The sequence below is a fragment of the Coffea eugenioides genome, chromosome 11 (assembly GCF_003713205.1).
Source record: "Coffea eugenioides isolate CCC68of chromosome 11, Ceug_1.0, whole genome shotgun sequence".
Taxonomy (NCBI): domain Eukaryota; kingdom Viridiplantae; phylum Streptophyta; class Magnoliopsida; order Gentianales; family Rubiaceae; genus Coffea; species Coffea eugenioides.
Genome location: NC_040045.1, coordinates 24,585,168 through 24,603,183, shown reverse-complemented (window position 1 = coordinate 24,603,183; position 18,016 = coordinate 24,585,168). Strand labels below are relative to the sequence as shown.

General features: G+C 35.5%; 2 protein-coding genes across 2 annotated transcripts; one reads left to right on the top strand and one right to left on the bottom strand.

Moving 5' to 3' along the window:
* Positions 1-260: 260 nt before the first annotated feature.
* LOC113752104 lies at positions 261-3,364 on the bottom strand. Its single transcript, XM_027296242.1, has 5 exons — positions 3,143-3,364; positions 944-2,995; positions 794-862; positions 570-698; positions 261-470 (listed from the first exon to the last, which is right to left on the bottom strand). The coding sequence occupies exons 1-5, from the start codon at positions 3,362-3,364 to the stop codon at positions 261-263; spliced, it is 2,682 nt and encodes an 893-aa protein (XP_027152043.1).
* Positions 3,365-7,652: 4,288 nt separating this feature from the next.
* LOC113752103 (receptor-like protein 12) lies at positions 7,653-14,995 on the top strand. The gene is made up of 4 exons (XM_027296241.1): positions 7,653-8,574; positions 10,963-11,034; positions 13,578-14,033; positions 14,814-14,995. Exons 1-4 carry the CDS (start codon positions 7,653-7,655, stop codon positions 14,993-14,995), a joined length of 1,632 nt encoding a protein of 543 aa, XP_027152042.1.
* The last annotated feature ends 3,021 nt before the right edge of the window (positions 14,996-18,016 follow it).

Below are 18,016 nucleotides of genomic sequence, written 5' to 3'. Positions count from 1 at the left end.
AAATGCTAAAATGCAACTTTTCTGGCCAACAGAACATATAACATTTCCATCAATGCAATCCAGAATTACAAAACACCATCTACCAAGACAGTTTCTAGAATAGATGGTGAGGATTGCACCACTAATAGTGTAAAAGAGTGTGAGCTCCCATTAACAAAATATTTCAGCAGTCTTAACTTATGGTACATTTCCAAATAGCAGCACCGAATTCAAAAGAAGCTAAACTAATCATTACATGCTAACTAGTCTGAACTTGCAACTCAAAACCAATTACTGAAAGTGCTGGTACTGCTAATGCTATTGGAGTTCATATTTGGTGGTGCATTCATGCTGACAGATGTAGCATTTTCAGCTATGTCAGAAGTCGAATGAACTGGAACCTGAGGATTGGAGTACATTCTAGTACTTTTGGTCCTACCAGCACCTCTGATTGTTGAAGTAGAAGGATTGTTTGAAGCAGGCCTTCCTCTCTGTAAACATAATAGGATGAAAATCAAGTTCAAATGAGCAAAAATTAGATCACAGAACTTGTTATTCTCTTACACAAGCTATAATATACAAGTTATTACCTTTCTGTTAGAGCCTGCAGCAGTAGTTTGACAATTATTCTGCACGTTAACACCTCCATTATGACCAGTAGGACTATGATTGCTCCCTTGACTGGAGTGAACTATAGGTACTGCTCCTTCTGCATAATCCTGTGAAATGAGAGCACTTGTGAGTCCCTGGAAACCTTTTCACATATATAATTGTAATAGATAAGAAATGAAACATAAAACTGGCAGCAGAATACCCAAAGTACAGCTCCTGATAAGCCTGTGCTGGCCATTCCTCTGCCTGGCCTACCTCTCCTATTTGTCATCTGTGATAACAACTTCAAATGAGTAGCACATAACAAAATCAATGTAAGATGATGCAGTTCAGTGATAAAATGAGAAACTACCAGTTCAGCTGTGGTTTTGTTTGCAGTCGTTCTGTGCACAGGTTGTCCTTTGCAGGTCCTCTTATTATGACCAAAAGCTCCACAATTGCCACACTTGAGAGTGCTGCTCCTTTTTGGTTGTGAAGAGGAAGCTCCCTCATCAGCTTCCCTTCTTCGATTTACTCTTGGTCTACCAGGAGCTCTTCGCAAAGGAGGTGGCAACACAGTTTTTGGGAGTAAATCAGGCATCACAGGCCACCTTTTCACATCAGGAATAGGATGAATCATTTCTGAGTATGCCTTCAAATACATGTCCCTCGTGAACCAGGTTTCACAGTAATGTTCCAATTTTTCTCTCCTGTAAATAATTCCCAATGCTGCATGTTTACATGGAATTCCAGATATCTGAAAAGCACCACAATCACAGATTCTTTTGCTGAGATTAACTATGTAGCTTCTGTCACCATCACCAATCTCGAATGTATCTTCACTAGCCATATGTATCTCACATTTTCTTGATGCTTGGCTAATCTGTGTGAGTTTCTCAGCAATCCTGGGAGTGATATTAGCAGTCAAAGTGCAACCTTTCTGGTACCTCTTGTGCAACTTTTTCATGAACTTTCTCCTCAAACCATCCACTGATGTCAGTATAGGCTTTCCTCTAAGATCACCAACCCAATTATTAAAGGATTCAGTGAAATTATTTGTTACATGATCACACTTAAATTCAGATGAGAAGACATGCCTACACCAGGAACTTCTTGGAATTTTGTCCAAATATCTCCAAGCAGCAATGTTAATATCTTTAATACTTGCCATTGCTTCATTATAGCCAACAACATCATAACTTTTTGCTGCCTTCCAAAAGAAACTTCTAAGTAATATTCCTGGAAATTTAGATTTGAAATTGCTACATATATGCCTATAACAATGCCTACCAGTTGCATTAGGAAATATCTCCTCATAAGCAAGATTCAGTTCCTTCTGCCTATCACTCATGAAAGTTAAAGGGATGTTGTTGTCTAATGGTCCAAAGAACTCTTGAAAGTAGTAGAAGAACCATCTCCAAGTATCCTTGTTCTCGCATTCAGTTACAACAAATGCTATTGGAAAAATGCTGTTGTTTGCATCCAAAGCAACTGCTGTGAGAAGCACACCTCCAAATGGACCCTTCAAGAAACACCCATCAAATCCTACAAAAGGTCTACAACCTTCTAGGAATCCCAGCTTTTGAGCTCTAAAGCTAATGAATATTCTCAGAAATTTAGGCTCAATTAACAGATTTGGCCTATCATAATGTATTTTACAAATGCTATTGGGATTATTGTTCCTTAACAGTTCAGCATATGAGGGGAGTTTAGGATAAGATTCAGCATGTGTGTCTTCTATTTCATTAAGTGCTTTGTTCTTAGCTCTGAAAATCTGCATTTTACTTGGCTTCACACCATACTTTCTCAACTCTGCCTCTACACCTTTGCTGGTCATATTAGGATGATCTCTCATGACACCAACCAGCTTCTTGGCCATCCAATCAGAAGTGGCTTCAACACAGTGTTTATCCATCACACAAGTGTGCTGTGGTTGGTAACTTTTAATCTGAAAAGTTATATTATCAGCCACTGGTGATGCATGTATTCTCCACTGGCATCCCTCAGCATTGCATATAGCAGTCACTCTCGATCTCTCATTTTTCAATCTCAGAAGTGGAAAACCTTTTTGAATAACATAATCTTTTAAAATAGCTCTAAATGCATCCACATTGGTGAATAATTGACCCTTCTCAAATTCTATGTCATCTTTAGGATTGTAAATCCACATCTTTGATCTTATTAACTGTCTCCTAGAATTATCCCCTTCCTCACTTTCAGAATCAAGCACCACAATTTCCATTTCATTGTCTTCAAAATCAAAAAAAATAGTATCACTTTCCTCACTATCATCATTTGAGACCCTATCCAGAACTAATTCATCCTCATTGTCACTATACGGATTGTATCTCCATGAAGAATCAGAGCTAGAATCTCCATACTGATCATCTGAGATATCAACATCTATAGCCACTGTCTTCTTATTCTATTTACTAATAACCAGAGTATCTTGCATGTTCACAGTAGTCGGATTTACTAAGTTATTCTCTTCATCAGCAGGGATAATTTCCATATTAGAGACATGCAAGTTTATCACTGGCTTAGATTGATGTATTTTGAACATCTCACTAACAGAATAATCATCATTAACATCCATCGTGCAATTTTTTCCAGGAATTTCACATCTCATATGCATAATCATGTTAACATTCCCACTTATCTTGCTCAGTGCCTTTTCAGTTACATCAAACAACAAGTTAATGTATGAGTAGCCACTTGGATCAACATTTGGAATCCTGATTTTGCTTGCATTACAGTGAACAACAATGTCATATGCAGCAGCAATAGTCCCCATCCTACATTTTCAGATTTGGATGCAAAGTAGTGATTAAATAAAAGTGTATGCATCCTGCCTTTACATTCTTACAGAAACACATATAATTTCCAGAAACACATAAGCATACATCTCACTACATATCAACGTACTTCAGCATTACAGAAACTACTAATCAAGCAAAACAGTCAATATTTGCTAATACATTCATACACATTTTAATAGAAGTTAATGAAATTTCCAGAAAACATCTTCCATGCATCCATCGTGCATGAAATTTCAAGAAACATCTTTAGTTACAGTACTGCATGAAGCAATAAACATCTTTAGTTTCTTGACACCTCTACTGATCAAGATTAGTGCCTTAACAGATAACATGCACTTTTTTAACAACTGATTCATTACAACGGACGAGATTATAGTACTGCATTTTTGAAAATGAAAATTGGTACCTCAATTTCTGCTTCTAAGAAGCTTAACTTCCACCAGATGAAGACAGCTTCACACCAGTTCAATTGCCTTCTTCATTGTCCCGTTTCTTAGCATTTAGATATAAGACATGTTATCTGAGGTTTGTATCTACAATGCAAGATACATCTGTTCAATCAGCCTCGTCAGATCACTCATAGTCAAAAATTGGCGCCAAATTACATCTTCTATTGGCGCCTAGGAGTAATCATTTTTTAATCACCTTCATTAGACATTAAATTTCTGTTATTCTGGTTAAACATAATTAGAAACCTCCAAATGCATTTGTGTAGGTAGTTAACGTCAGTGCAAAATGTATCCTCTGAGGACAAATAGGTCATTTCAGTGCTCTGCATGTCAGATTTGTGCCCCAATAATCTGCCAGGGGAGCTAGGTGTAATTTTTAAAACCTGGAGGGGTCTCAGTGCAAGTGTCAGAAACCTCAGGGGAAGTTTGTGAAATTATCCCTTATTAAAAAGCTCAAGGGCGGTTTCTGAAATTATCACTATGTTTTAGTACTTGACTGAATTTTCATAAGACATTTCTCCCTTGATTTTTCCTAGCCGAGTAGGACGTCCTCTCTCACCAAAAATAAATGATTAGGATGTTCAAATTACTTGGGACCCGTTTGGGTTGCGGTAACTTATTAAAATGTATTTTACTAATATAATTTTTAATAAAAGTACTTATTAAGTGTTTAAATACTTTTAAATATATTGTTTGAAAATATAGTTTAATAAGTATTTACTGTATTAGATAATGTCTAATTTAAAAATTTTTAAATGTATTTATTTCTTTATTTAGTTCAGAATATAGGATAAAATAATTCAATTTAATGTTTTATTTTTTAAAATCACTCTAAAAGCACCAAATTCAAAACGTTTGCTAAAAGTGCTTTTAATATCAAAAACTTCACTTCTAATTTTATAATAAGATGTTCATACTGCTTTAAAATTATTTTTAGCACTTAAAAAATTTTTTTTACCAAAAGTATCACGACCCTAAATGGAGCCTTTTTTTTTGGGATAATCTAAATGGAGCCTTAATCACGCGTCGGAATGGTTTCTGGTACTTTTTTTTTTTTTTGTCGACACAGGAGTGTCCGGGTCAATCCTTACAGGGCCCGACTAATCCCCTGCGGTCCGTAAGAGGAGGTCCCACTCCACACCGAATACGTTAACAGCGGGACTTGAACCCTGAACAAGCCAGGAAGGTCGCCATATCCTAAGGAGGGGGAGCGGACCATTCAAGCTACCCCGTGGGGGCAAAGACCAGCCACGTAAGGTGGCAAGTTGTGGGAGGCAGGGGTTGAACCCCTGACCTCCAGCATCCCAAAGAAAGGGATGACCACTGGACCAAATGGCCAGTGGCGAATTTCTGGTACTTGTCTCCCTCAGTTTTTCCAGTACAATCCACTTAGAATGAGGTCTAAAGTCTAGGTTGGCTGTTTTGGTTTTGGAAAGGACATTAGCTGTCGACAAGGAGGCACCTTCCATTGGTACACTTTTCAGGTGTCACGACATTACGGGAAATAAACGTATTTACAAGATTCTGTTGTTTATCTTCAAGGGATAATTTCATAAACCTTCCCTAAGGTTTTATGAAATATCACCTAACTCCCTTGAGGTTTTTAAAATCTCACTTAGCACCCCTTGAATTGACATTTTGGTAACATTGGAAGCCCTCCTAACCAAAAGTAATATTAAAAAATTCATGTTTGAGGAGAGAGATTATTTTAGTGCCTTTAATACCCTTAGACTATAAAAAAATGAATATTTTACAAACCAAGGAAAAAAAGTACTAAATTGTAACCATCTTAAAAATGAGGAGATGAAAATTGATAAGATTTTATGTTACAGCCAATAGTCACTTCTACAGTAGTAAGAGATAGTAAAAGTAAATATTATTTTTACAAATAGAACCTTTCATAGCGTTGAAGATAATTAGCATGTAAAATCATACATTTGAGCAAAAACAACTTAGTATTAGATGAAATTCAACTTCAATATCATACAAAAAATTTACTCAAAATAGACATACTATTTTTATGGGTGTGAAATATGAAAATTTTATTATAGAAAAAGTCAGAATTTGGAAAACTATTTGGAGTTTCAATTACTTTATTTCTCTTGCGCTCTACATGAATAGGAATAAATAAATAAAGTTGTGAAACATCAAAAAAGGGAAAAAATAAAAAGAACTTGCAGCCATTGTTCTCCAAATACATTGAATATTTCATTGATTAAATCCTATATTTCATTGACATTTGCAATTCAATTATATATATATATATATATATGTATATGTATATATGCATGTATGTATGTTTGTATAGACATTGTTAAAGAAAAGTAGGAAATTTAGAGAAAGAAAAACAAGTTCAAAAAATTTAAATATGAGGGTATTATTGACAATTCATCACCTTTGATATTAGTATATGGTCCTACTATCACTTTAAGGGTGCTAAATGAGATTTTGAAAAGTTTATGGGAGCTAGGTGATATTTCATGAAACCTCAAGGGAGGTTTCTGAAATTATCCCTATCTTCAATTCAGACTGTTTAACACGGATACAGGCAAGTCAAACTGAATTTTGTCACATTTGATTGCTGCAATTCTTATAATATTTAATATCGCTCATACTAGTTTAGTGTAGTTAAATTTTATTTATTTACATCAACTTAGTGAGAAGTATATATCAAATCTTCTAAGAATTCCACTTATTTGACGGAACTAGAAAAAATTTAACTAGACATTTCAACAATGCTCTATTGTAAGGTTGAGATATTACATTGCTCCTTAGAGGTTTATCATAATTACAACTGCCTCTCCTAATAATTTACTTAAGGGTCTAATGAGGACAAAAAATTGAAGAAAATTTTAAAATGACACAACTGACTAGCGAAATGGAAAGTTAGGCCTTTTTTGGATTGCATTTTTCTGAATTTTTTGTAAAAAAATTATTGTAAGGATTTGATATATGTGAGGTAAAAAGGTGATTAAAAAATGTGTTCACGAAAAATGTAACAATTATTGATGGAAAAATTGCTGTCGTGGTACAGTTCTCATAGAAAGAGTAGCACGGTCTTGTTAATTGGCCTTGCAATATGACTTTGTATTGTTGAATGCTCATTTTACTGTTGTTCTATTTTTCGCAAGTTGTTATAGTTCGATCACGTTCTTAACAATACACACACACGCCCCATTTTAACTATCTTGAGTAGAAGAAAAACCCCAATTTTCTTACCTAAGGAAAAACTCCAATCCAACATCCAAAAATGCCTCGATTGTTTTTTTCGTAACACAAACAATATGAACAAATTATAGATCATTTAATCTCTAATAAAAACTCAATTTCCCCAAGTTCTCTCTATCGCGCCTAGAATGCCTCTCTACGATCAAGAAGCAAAGAAAAAATGTAAAATTTTGACTTTTTTTTTTGTCCATCATCTATTTCAAGTCTTAGAGTCATTCACCAACAATAAAAATTGTTAAATTTTGACTTTTTTTTTTTTGTCTATTTCATTGTTAGATTCATCAAGTTTTGCCCTCAAATTTATTAGCTTTAATGTAGAAATAGATAATTTGTCTATTTCATGTTGATAATTTGAATACTTTAAAAACTCTTTGAATAGTTTACCATATTGTACAAGATGGAAAAGTCATATGCAAGGTCTACTTTACCACCACGGCGCCATAACTATCACAAGGTACTGTTCTCCAAAGACCAAAAACAAGAATAAAAAATAAAAATAAAGAAGTGTTGTTGCACTTGAATCTATTTATATATGTTCCTTATGGCAATACAAGAATGCATCCACGTTCTGGAAAAGAAATTAAATATGGAGAAAGCTTATTTCCTCTTCCTTGTAGCCATGGTCGCAAGCCTAGCCACAGCATCCTCAAGTACCACTAACGTTGTTGCCCTTAACAACACCAGTGATCATGATCTAGACGCTCTTCTTGCCTTCAAGGCTGCCATTTCCGACCCCCAAAACATCCTTCAAATCAATTGGTCCACTTCTACCTCTGTTTGTAACTGGATAGGAATCACTTGTAACAGACGCCATCGAAGAGTCGCGGCCATACAACTTCCCAAAATGGGCTTAGTTGGAACCATACCTCCACAGTTGGGGAATCTCTCCTTCTTAGTCTGGCTGGATCTTGAAAACAATAGCTTCCATGGAAATCTTCCAACTCAGATGGTTCATTTGCGTCGACTCAAGCACATCAACTTGGCATTCAATAGCTTTGATGGTGAATTTCCATCATGGTTGGGAGCTTTATCTCGACTTCGTTATCTTTCGTTCCGTAATAACATAATTTCAGGTTCATTGCCAACAACGCTCTCTAATGCAACGATGTTAGAGACCATCAGGTTAGGTACGAACCTCATAACTGGAAATCTGCCTCAAGACTGGAGCGCTTTACAGAACTTGGAGTTCCTTGACATGGGAAATAATCAACTTGAAGGCCCTTTGCCTCGGTCTTTATTCAACCTCTCGTCATTGCAAATCTTTAGTTTTACGAATAATACATTATCCGGTTACCTTCCGGCACGTATCTGCGATCATCTGCCACAACTCAAAGGGCTTTATTTGTCAAATAACGAGTTTAGCGGCGCAGTCCCTGCTGGCATTGGAGGTTGTCCGAGGCTTCAAATCTTGTCCTTGTCATACAATAATCTGGCAGGAAATATACCAAAAGAAATTTCAAATCTAACCATGCTTAGGGTGGTGTTTCTAGCTCCAAACGATGTTCAAGGTACGGTTAGATAGTAATCCCTTGATTTTGAGTTACAATTTCCTTTGGAAAAATTACACTTCATCAAATTGTGATTTAGCACTTTTCACCATAATTCTCTTATGATTTGAAAAAAATGTGTGACCCCTCATGGTTTGGAACTAGTTTAAATGTCAAGATGACCTTCATTTAGAAATTAAAACTACTGAAATGGCCAATTTATAGAAGTGTAGTATGCATTATAGTTTTAACCCTTCATCATTTAACACTTTTTTACATAACTCTCTTATTATTTTCAAAATCTATATATAAATTCCTTGTAATTAAGAAGTAAAATCCATCTTCATGTTAGGATACTTTGATGTTTTAGTCAGTATTGTTATAGAAGGATGGATCCGTCATTGTGATACTCTAATTCTAATCATGAAAACTTTATGTATAGGTGAAAAAGTGCTAAGTCACACGTGGGTTTGTTTGGATAGGAGTTTATTTAGATAATTACTGTAGTACTTTTTGTGATGATCACTGATATATATGAGATGAAAAGATTATTAAAAAGATAAAAAAATAATTAAAATTTGTGAAGGAAATTATTTTATTTCAAAATTATGTAATCCAAACACACAATGTGTAATTCACCCATTTTTTTTTTATATGGGTGGGGGGTTTGTTGTAATTCACCCAGTTTGTTGTTACATCATGTTTTAAAATAATACGCATCTCGTTATTTAAATTCAATCAGTCCGCTAAACTGTGCACAAAACACGGTTTGGGATTAGGGATGGCAACGGGGCGGGTTGGGGCGGGGGACCCCTCCCCCGTCCCCCGCCCCGTTGGCTATTAGTTCCCCCGTCCCCCGCCCCGTCCCCCCCTCCCGCTCCCCCCGCCCCGCCCCGCCCCGCCCCGCCTTGCCCCGCTTCCCCCGCGGGGGCACCCGCGGGGTTAATAAAATTTATATATAATAAGGGTAACAACTCTTGAGATTGCTGCATAGGGAGATTAATCTAAAGAATAAAAAAAAATTCTCCTATCAAGTTTGGGACTCAATTTGACCACAAAACTAAAATCACTACTCAGGCGAACTGAAATGAACCTCCTATCTGGTTGGTGGCATCTGGAGGATTAATTGAAACCCAAAGAAGAGATATGATTATGGCTACGAGTCCTGACCAAACAAAAACAATAGTAGGCGTCCTTCCTCTTCTGCCCATGAGCCCCTTGGCAAAAGGGTACAGATGTGCTAGAACCCAGAAACTGAAGAAAACTCCCCCTAACAGGCGGCTCCATTGAGGTATAACACTATATATTGTCCGGCTAATTCCAACTGCTATTGCAATGAAGTTGACCATCATAATCGTTATCGGCGGAATCATGAGAGACGTCCACTTAACAATGTAGAGATCTGCAAACTCATCCTCCTCGTCATCACCAGCTGACTTTGAAGTTAAAGTGAAGGAAATTTCATATCCGGCAATCACTTTTAGTAGTCCCTGGAGCACGGCAGCCAAGTGGGCACTAGTCCCTCCAATCAACCAAAATTGTTCATTCCTCCACCAGTCCTGTAACTCAATGCCCGACCATTTAATCTCTAAAATAGCTAGCATGGAGAGTGTGAGAGTAATCTCAAGAGTTGTAACTAATTAACTTACATATAATATAAAGTCATATATATATATATATATATATATATATATATATTTTTTTTTTTTTTTTTTTTTTTTTTTTTTTGCGGGTGGCGGGGCGGGGGATGGGGCGGGGGTATACTCCCCCACCCCCCGCCCCGTTTCTAAGCGGGGGGAAAAAATTCCCCCCGCCCCCGCCCCACCCCCCGCCCCGTGAGCCCCCCGCGGGGCGGGCACCCGCGGGCACCCGCCCCCATTGCCATCCCTATTTGGGATGATCCCTATAGCTGTCATGGTTCCAAACAAGTTACGGTCAAGATGGGCCAGAAGCTAAATTAGAATAAATGTATGGATGTCATTATATGAAGCACATGCCTTTGTCGTGGTGTACCGGCCTGACCAAATTATATCTTGAAATATTTTTTTAGTGTAAGTGAGAGGGTTTAAATTCAAGATCTCTTATTTATAGTTCTTTCTCTGAACTATTCGTCCATTCCTCCTCTAAATTATATCTTGGAATTAAGCTTCATTAACTCAAATACATAAAATTTTTAAGTTGATTTCAGTAATCAAAACAATCCGTAAATACTTCATGTTTTTCTTAGTTATATATATAAATTGAACTTAAATTATTCCGGGAACACATGTAAATCATTTTTTTTTTTGTAAACTTCTTAGTACCCTTTCGGTAGCTTAAGATATATTTCTCTTAAAACAAGTGCTTGCATATATACATGTATACTTTTTCAAGCAGTTATGTAAATATCATAATTGATCTACTCTGCAGGCCTAATCCCTGCAGATATTGGCAATCTTACTAATTTGGAGCAGCTGGGCATAGAGGTGGCTAATCTGACAGGTAACAATTAGATACTTATTGACGCTTACTTGTGCTATCATAAGCTGTTTAAATCAAACTCGAAAAAAATGATTAAGTTATGGGTCACTATTAACTTGATGGCCTAACTAGTGGTGTTCATCGGTTGATAATAAAAAATTCAGTAAAAGCAATTTTGATAATTCAAGAATTGGTTGTTTAAGATCAATATCGGATTACCATCCATACTTTAGTTTGGTAAATTGGATCAAAGAATTGGTAATTCGGTAATATCCAAAATTTGAAATATCAATAGTGGGTTAAAATATTTTAATTTTCTCTAAAAAATTGTTGTAATAAAATAATATCCCATATGTTTTTCCAATAAAATTCAATGAACTTAACTCAAACAAATATGATATACAAAAGAAGGTTCATTATTATCCTAAGTCCTAATTTATAATCTCAATTGTTAAATAATATTGAAATAAACAAGAACTCCAAATTTAATTGTCAAGTTAAATTCCAACATGTCAGCTTCCATCAAAATTTGACTTCCAAATATAGTTATAGTTAAGTTAACTAATTAGTAATTAGTAATAGGATTAAAATTCACTCTTATATTTAGTAATATATATAACATTATATTATAAAACTTTTGATAATTCGGCTACTAATTAGTAATTCGATAATGTATTTTTAATGTCCGTTTCTGAACCATTTTACCGAACATTATATTTTAGTTTTTTGAATTTCGTCCTACCAATATTCGAAATCTGATCTAGATTGGATCGACAAGTTTTTCGATTCTTTTTGAAATATGAACACCCCTAGGCCTAACTACAATTGGACCACAATTGCCCCTTGACATCATAAATAGATTATAAATTGATTTATATTTATTACATACCAAAATTGTAATACTCATACAAACTTTCATCTCTATCTGCAAGAAATAACTTTGATCTTCATTCCAAATAAATAACTGGTATCTCTAAGTTGTTTCAATAAAATCATGGAAAAATAGTTCTTAAACTATGAACAGTTAAGAGTAGTAATTGCTCACATAAACTAATTTAATGAACCTTAACTTTTCTTAGATTATATTTCATTGTCAATAAAAATTTTATACAAACGAAATTTCATTAAATTGTACAAAGAATACTTGCACAAAGAAAGAATTACTTTCGTAAATTATAAAAGTCAAATTTACACAAAGATATACAGTATTTTAAATAAATTGAGTTAGAAAAGATACAGAGAGAAATAGATACATAAATATATAATTTTGTAATTTTTGTGGAAATAGAGAAGATAAAAGCAAGCTAGCGATATTGTTAAAGCGATAATCTTTTTCAGATGCTAAGAATACCATCAATCAGTCAAGTATGCTCATTCATCCTTCTAAGGCCCATTATGCACTAACTACTCCTGTTTTCTCTGCATAAATAAGTTTTTTGGGTTTAAGGTCTCTAAATCTCTCTCCCATTATTTCTGGCTTCTTCTCTAATTTTATGATAACTTGATTTTGGCTTTAACATTTTTTTATATACTAACTCCTTTTCTCAACATGCCCTGTTTTTATTTTAAAATTTTATTTAAAAGGTTCCATTTGCAAGTACAATATAATTTAACTCAAACAAGCAATAATAGCCGTACTTTCCCCATGTACATGGGATATACAATGCAATGCAATTTAAACTTACTCTCATCAAGTCAATAAATAATATCAATACTTGATAGAAGTCAAAACCTGCATGAAAAGTATAAAAGAGTGTTAGATTCATGAGTAAAAAATTTTGTATCACATTGATTCGAGAGATAGAAAAAAGCAGTTAATATGTAAGTGATGGTCTGAAACATAATGGCTTAAATTTTGGATCAAAATTAGACCCCGACTTATATATTGAGTTCTTTAGTGGACATTCTCAAGGTGTTCTGCCCAACGAGTGGTATCAGAGCGTCTGATTGTGAGTCTAGACTATTCATTGGCTAGTGAATTCTTTTTGGAGTTGAATCAGTGAAAATTTTCTTCTTGGTAGTGAACTGAAATGCCAAGGAGTTTGGCTGGTGTTGGATTAGGTTCGCAAGAGTTTGGCAGGGAGTTCAATTGGTATTAGACCAAGGAGCCAATGGTTGGTAGAGATCCAAAATCTAGTTTGGATGTTGAAAAAGAATAGGTCTATGATTAAGAGAGGAGGTGTCCTTAAATGTTAAAGTGGGTTTGCGTTGAGTATTAAAGTTGACTCGAAAAAAAGCTTGTAAACTTGAGTTCAATGTGAGATATTACTCATGAAGGAGGAGATTTTTAGGTTCATAAGTAAAAAATTGGATTTCACATTAGTTCGAGAGATGGAAAAAGAGTACTTAATATATAAGTGAGGGTGCAAGACTTAACGGCATAATTTTTGAGCTAAAGTTGGGTTCTTGATTTACATATAGGGCTCTTTGATGGGCTCTCTCTAGACTTTTCTCCGCAACAAAGAGGAAAAGATAGCAAAGTTCTTAACAAGGTCAGTTTTAAATGTTGCATGCCAAAAATATTTTAAATATGGATGACATGCTTATTCTTGGTACAAATATAGAACACTTCTATACTAAGAAGTATCTCTCTTCAAAGTCCAAAATGAAGGGTCTTGGAGAGGGGGTAACTATCTTGGGTATTAAAGTTAAGATAAATAGTGGAGGTTATTGTTTGTATCAGTATCATTATATTGACAAGATATTGGACAAGCTTCAACATCTAAAGGTTAAAGAAATAAGTACCCTCTTTGATCCTAACTTGAAATTATGGGAACATTCTCACAATCCAATTGATCAAGTTGAATATTCAAGTGCAATTGGAAGTTTGATTTATTCAATGCATTGTAGAAAACTGGATATTCCATATGCAGTTAGTAGACTTGCAAGATACACCAAGAATTTGAATATGAACCATTGGAAGTCCACTAACAGAATTCTTGGTTATCTTAAAAGGACTAAGAGTTTAGAGGTCTTTTATAATAAATTTTCAATGGTACTTGAAGGTTACTCTAATGCTGGTTCGTTCACTAGCAACTAGCATGAGTGATAAGAATTCCACACTTAGTTGGATATTCACTTTGGGTAATGGTGATGAAATTTTATGGGCTTCTAAGAGGCAAATGGTAATTGTTCAATCCACCATGGAAGTTGAATATATAACCTTGGCTGCCACATTTAAAGAGACAAAGTGATTTAGGGATTTGTTACTTGAGATCAAGTTGTAGCCACAGCCTATGTCTCGTAAATATTGTGATAGCCATTATCTGTAGAGTCTTGAACAAGGTGTATCATGGTAATCTAAAGTTGTTAGTCTGAAACATAAGACCTCAGACAAATATCAAAAGATGGCCACATGACTGTTGAATATGAAGGAACATCCAACAACTCAGTGGATTGGCTGACTATGGCTTTGTTAAGGGGAATTCCAATGGGAGCAATACTTGAAATGATGATCCATAAAAAAAAACTCCAATAGTCAGGTCAGCCAGAATAAGTCGATAACCAAAAGGAATTATTGAATAACTTAATCAAATTGATATGACTGTGATGGATGGTCCAATACTGAATAAATGAACATCGCCTCAAGATGGAAGAAGGTTGTCTTTGAAAAGTGCAACTAGTCTTTTTCAAGAATGCCATACTCGGAGATTATCTGCTTCGGAGGGCTCGGACTCCCTGACCAAGCTGGAGCGAAACCCATAGTTATCATATTTATGAAAGTAGTAACCAGACTAACCAAAGAAGTAATCAGATCCATGAAATTACATCCCCAATTGACGTAATAAAATATGAATCAGAAATTCCAGAGCACGAGATCAAGGTTAAGGAATGTATCTATGAGCCTAAGATTGAGGAGGAAGACTATGTCCACGATCCTAATGAAGAAGATGAAGAAGTTGAATTTCTTCCATGCTTGCCCACTGTAGAATCTGAGGTAGATCCAAATTCTTCAACTCTGGCGCTTAATGGTTTGGCATAATTTCAAAATCGGAAAATTGGAGGAATTTTGCAGATGATTGCACCAACCAATCCGGCCCCATTAGATTTATCGATTGGCGACTTGATTGATGCGATTTCTCTCACGGGCCACAAGATTATTAAAATTGATGAAAAGATTGTGTTTGTTAAGCTTTCTCCAACAGAAGATTTTCCTGTGAAATTGAGACAGTTGAGTTTGTTGTCAACCAAGAGAAAATCATAAAATTTATTTTGACTAAGGCAGAAGTTGACATTATTGGATTTGAGATCTTCCCAGGATCATAGGCTGTTTCTTATGTCTATAATGGGTGCAAAAATTTCATCGCCAGCAACGATCTTACAAAATTTGTAGAAGGATCATGGTTGCTTCTTCTTATGATTCGTGTATCAAATTTTTCTGTGAAACTCAAGGGTGGGTTCTTTTCAAGTGAGGCAGTTTGATACAAAATGAGGACCCCTGGCTTCAGAGATCAGTCATCTTTATCTCGAGAAATTATTTAGGAAACTAAATTAGAGTAAATTTTATAGTTTTATTTGCAATTTTATCTATTTTAATTGATAATTTTATTATTATCATTGGTCGTAACTGGAGCGCGTAACGTGGTGGCAAAAGAAAAATGTGCTGAGGCTGTTTACTAAGGATCCATGACGGAACCCTGAGTGAAGCCTCGTGGATCCGTCCGCAAATCCTATCCTAAGGTTGGTTCCAACAAAGTTCGGTGCGTTGGACTTCAAGTCTGACTTCAGGCCAAACTTTGTCTGATCTTCCACAATAGCTAGGCGTAAATTTAGTTCATTTAAGGTTTTTTTTTTTGTATTTTTGTTTCCTTTTCAGTACAGGACTTTTTGGCATATGGCATATAAATAGGCATATCTAGAGTCCTTGTAATTATTATTCCTTTATCAAATATCAATGAAATATTAATTGATTATTCCAATTGCTAAGAGTTTTCTCTCGTTTTTCTTCGAATCATTGATTCATGTCTTAGAGTTTGATCGTGAATTGATCTATGTTCTTTTCTATGGATTTAATAACAAATCCTATTTTTCACGCTTCTATATTGCATCATTTTTCTTGTTCTTTTTCTTTTTACTTTTTTGGGTGAAGGAACAAATTAAAAAATGCTAAGAAATGATGCAATAAAAAGAAAAAGGTATAGAAAGAAATAAGAAGAACCATAAATTCATCTTTCGAGAGTAGGAAGTCGAGCAAATCACGTATATAGCTATAGCTTTTGAATTCCCAATATGATTCCTAGAGAGAAGAATCATTGAGAATCACCAGTTGAATCTATAAGGAATTATAGAGATAAAAAGTAGTGAAAAATTAAAATTTTTTTATTTCTCTGAGAATCTTTAGTTTTGATAAAATACATGCAACTAAAAGAGTGTTCAAGTGTATTATTTCAATAAAAAATACACCAACAATAGGAGCATTTGATGCAGAGGGAGGCGAGAGATCCACATAGTCGCTCCAATGTTCGGCCTCTGATAATGATTCACGCGAACCCTTTAGCCAAAATCTATAAGAACAAATTAGTTAAAACTAGAATAGTGTTAGCTATTGCCAAGATACCTCACACAAATTTTAAATATTTTTCTCTCAAGATTTTTCTCAAAAATCTTACAAGAAAATTTGTGTATCGATTAGTCTTGCGAGCAAAATTTTAATGAATATTTATAGACTAATAAGTTGTCCATATCCTTGTGGAAACTTGAAACCAATTTTCAATAGGATAACACTTGTATTTGGAAGACTTAAACTTATTTGAACTATAAGTCTCCCAAGTTCAATTTGTCTCACAAATTAAACTATAAGTTATAAAACTTATCTTTCAAGTCTCCATTTGAAATTCATTTAATTCATCTAAAGAAGTTCTTAATCTGTGTGACCCAATAGGTTCCCAAATATGTTGGCAATAAGAACGAGTCATAATTCCTAATTAGAAAGAACTAGGTAAATTAACACTTTTTTTTTTTTTGGCAAAGCCCCAAATTGGGGAAGGGATGCCAACCCCTAATTTATTTATATCGAAAAAGAAATACAGCGAATTAGAGGGGGACCAAACCTGACCTCTGTAGAAGTAAAAAAGAAAGACAGTTATGGATCAAACATATAAAAGAACCAATATGACTAAAACACATCATCCACATGAGGGTGCCCCACATTTGTGGGATTGTGAGCGAGCATGGAAATTTGGTTTAACATCTTGACGTGTTTGCATTGTTTTACCTTTTTTTGAGAGTTGCTTCCTCGTTTTCTTTGATATCACTTGGGTAAATTGATCGAGAACTAGTTTCTGGTCGTGATATTTGTCGTTATCACGTTGTGAATCATCCTTTCTCTCTTCATTTTTGTTCTCATTGTATTTTGTACTTGAATGAAGAAAAGGTTTTAGATGAACGAGAGGAATCTTACCATGTAATTTCTCCCATTGAAACTCTTCGAACACATCTTTAAACTGTGGCATATCTTCAAACCGGGACTTTTCCGTTTCTGTTCTTGTACTTGTACCCACAAGGGGTGTGTCTCCAACTAATACCACATTATGCGGATCATGACTTTTGTCTACCTTCTCAAGTGCATCGTTTCCCACTTTAGACGTAATTCGCTTACGTTGCTGTGAAGAGTCGCTAGTATCCATCGCCTTCTCTTTCGATGCAGCCTTTGTGAATGTTCTATTAGCTGGTGAATGGCCATCCTCAGACTCCGAATCAGTGAATTCCCCCTCATCAAGTTGGTTCGTAGCTTGGGGCTTTACCGAACACATCTCTTCAGTTTCCTGAAACACTTGATCAGCCAACTGATGAATGATTTCACCTGCGGTAGAAACAATGGTCTCCTCTACTAACGCAGCGACAGACAACCCAGGCTGCTGGGGTTGGGGCGAGTATCCACCATCCGACGCTGGAGAGTATCCACCATCCGACGCTGCCTCTGTCTCCTGGGTAGCCACCACACCTCCTGCCTGTGCAACCCCAACGCCAGTAGCCCCCCTGAATCCACTGCCTCCCCTCCTAC

What these genes read in the sequence shown, in the direction of transcription:
- LOC113752104 (XM_027296242.1), bottom strand. Translation starts at nt 3,364, where the DNA reads ATGGGGACTATTGCTGCTGCATATGACATTGTTGTTCACTGTAATGCA. An exon ending in TATCAGGAGCTGTACTTTGG is followed by an intron (nt 699 to 793) that starts GTATTCTGCTGC and finishes CTCATTTCACAG; the next exon opens with GATTATGCAGAAGGAGCAGT. An exon ending in CTGCAGGCTCTAACAGAAAG is followed by an intron (nt 471 to 569) that starts GTAATAACTTGT and finishes TTATGTTTACAG; the next exon opens with AGAGGAAGGCCTGCTTCAAA.
- LOC113752103 (XM_027296241.1), top strand. Translation starts at nt 7,653, where the DNA reads ATGGAGAAAGCTTATTTCCTCTTCCTTGTAGCCATGGTCGCAAGCCTA. An exon ending in AGCTCCAAACGATGTTCAAG is followed by an intron (nt 8,575 to 10,962) that starts GTACGGTTAGAT and finishes TCTACTCTGCAG; the next exon opens with GCCTAATCCCTGCAGATATT. An exon ending in AGAGGTGGCTAATCTGACAG is followed by an intron (nt 11,035 to 13,577) that starts GTAACAATTAGA and finishes GTACAAATATAG; the next exon opens with AACACTTCTATACTAAGAAG.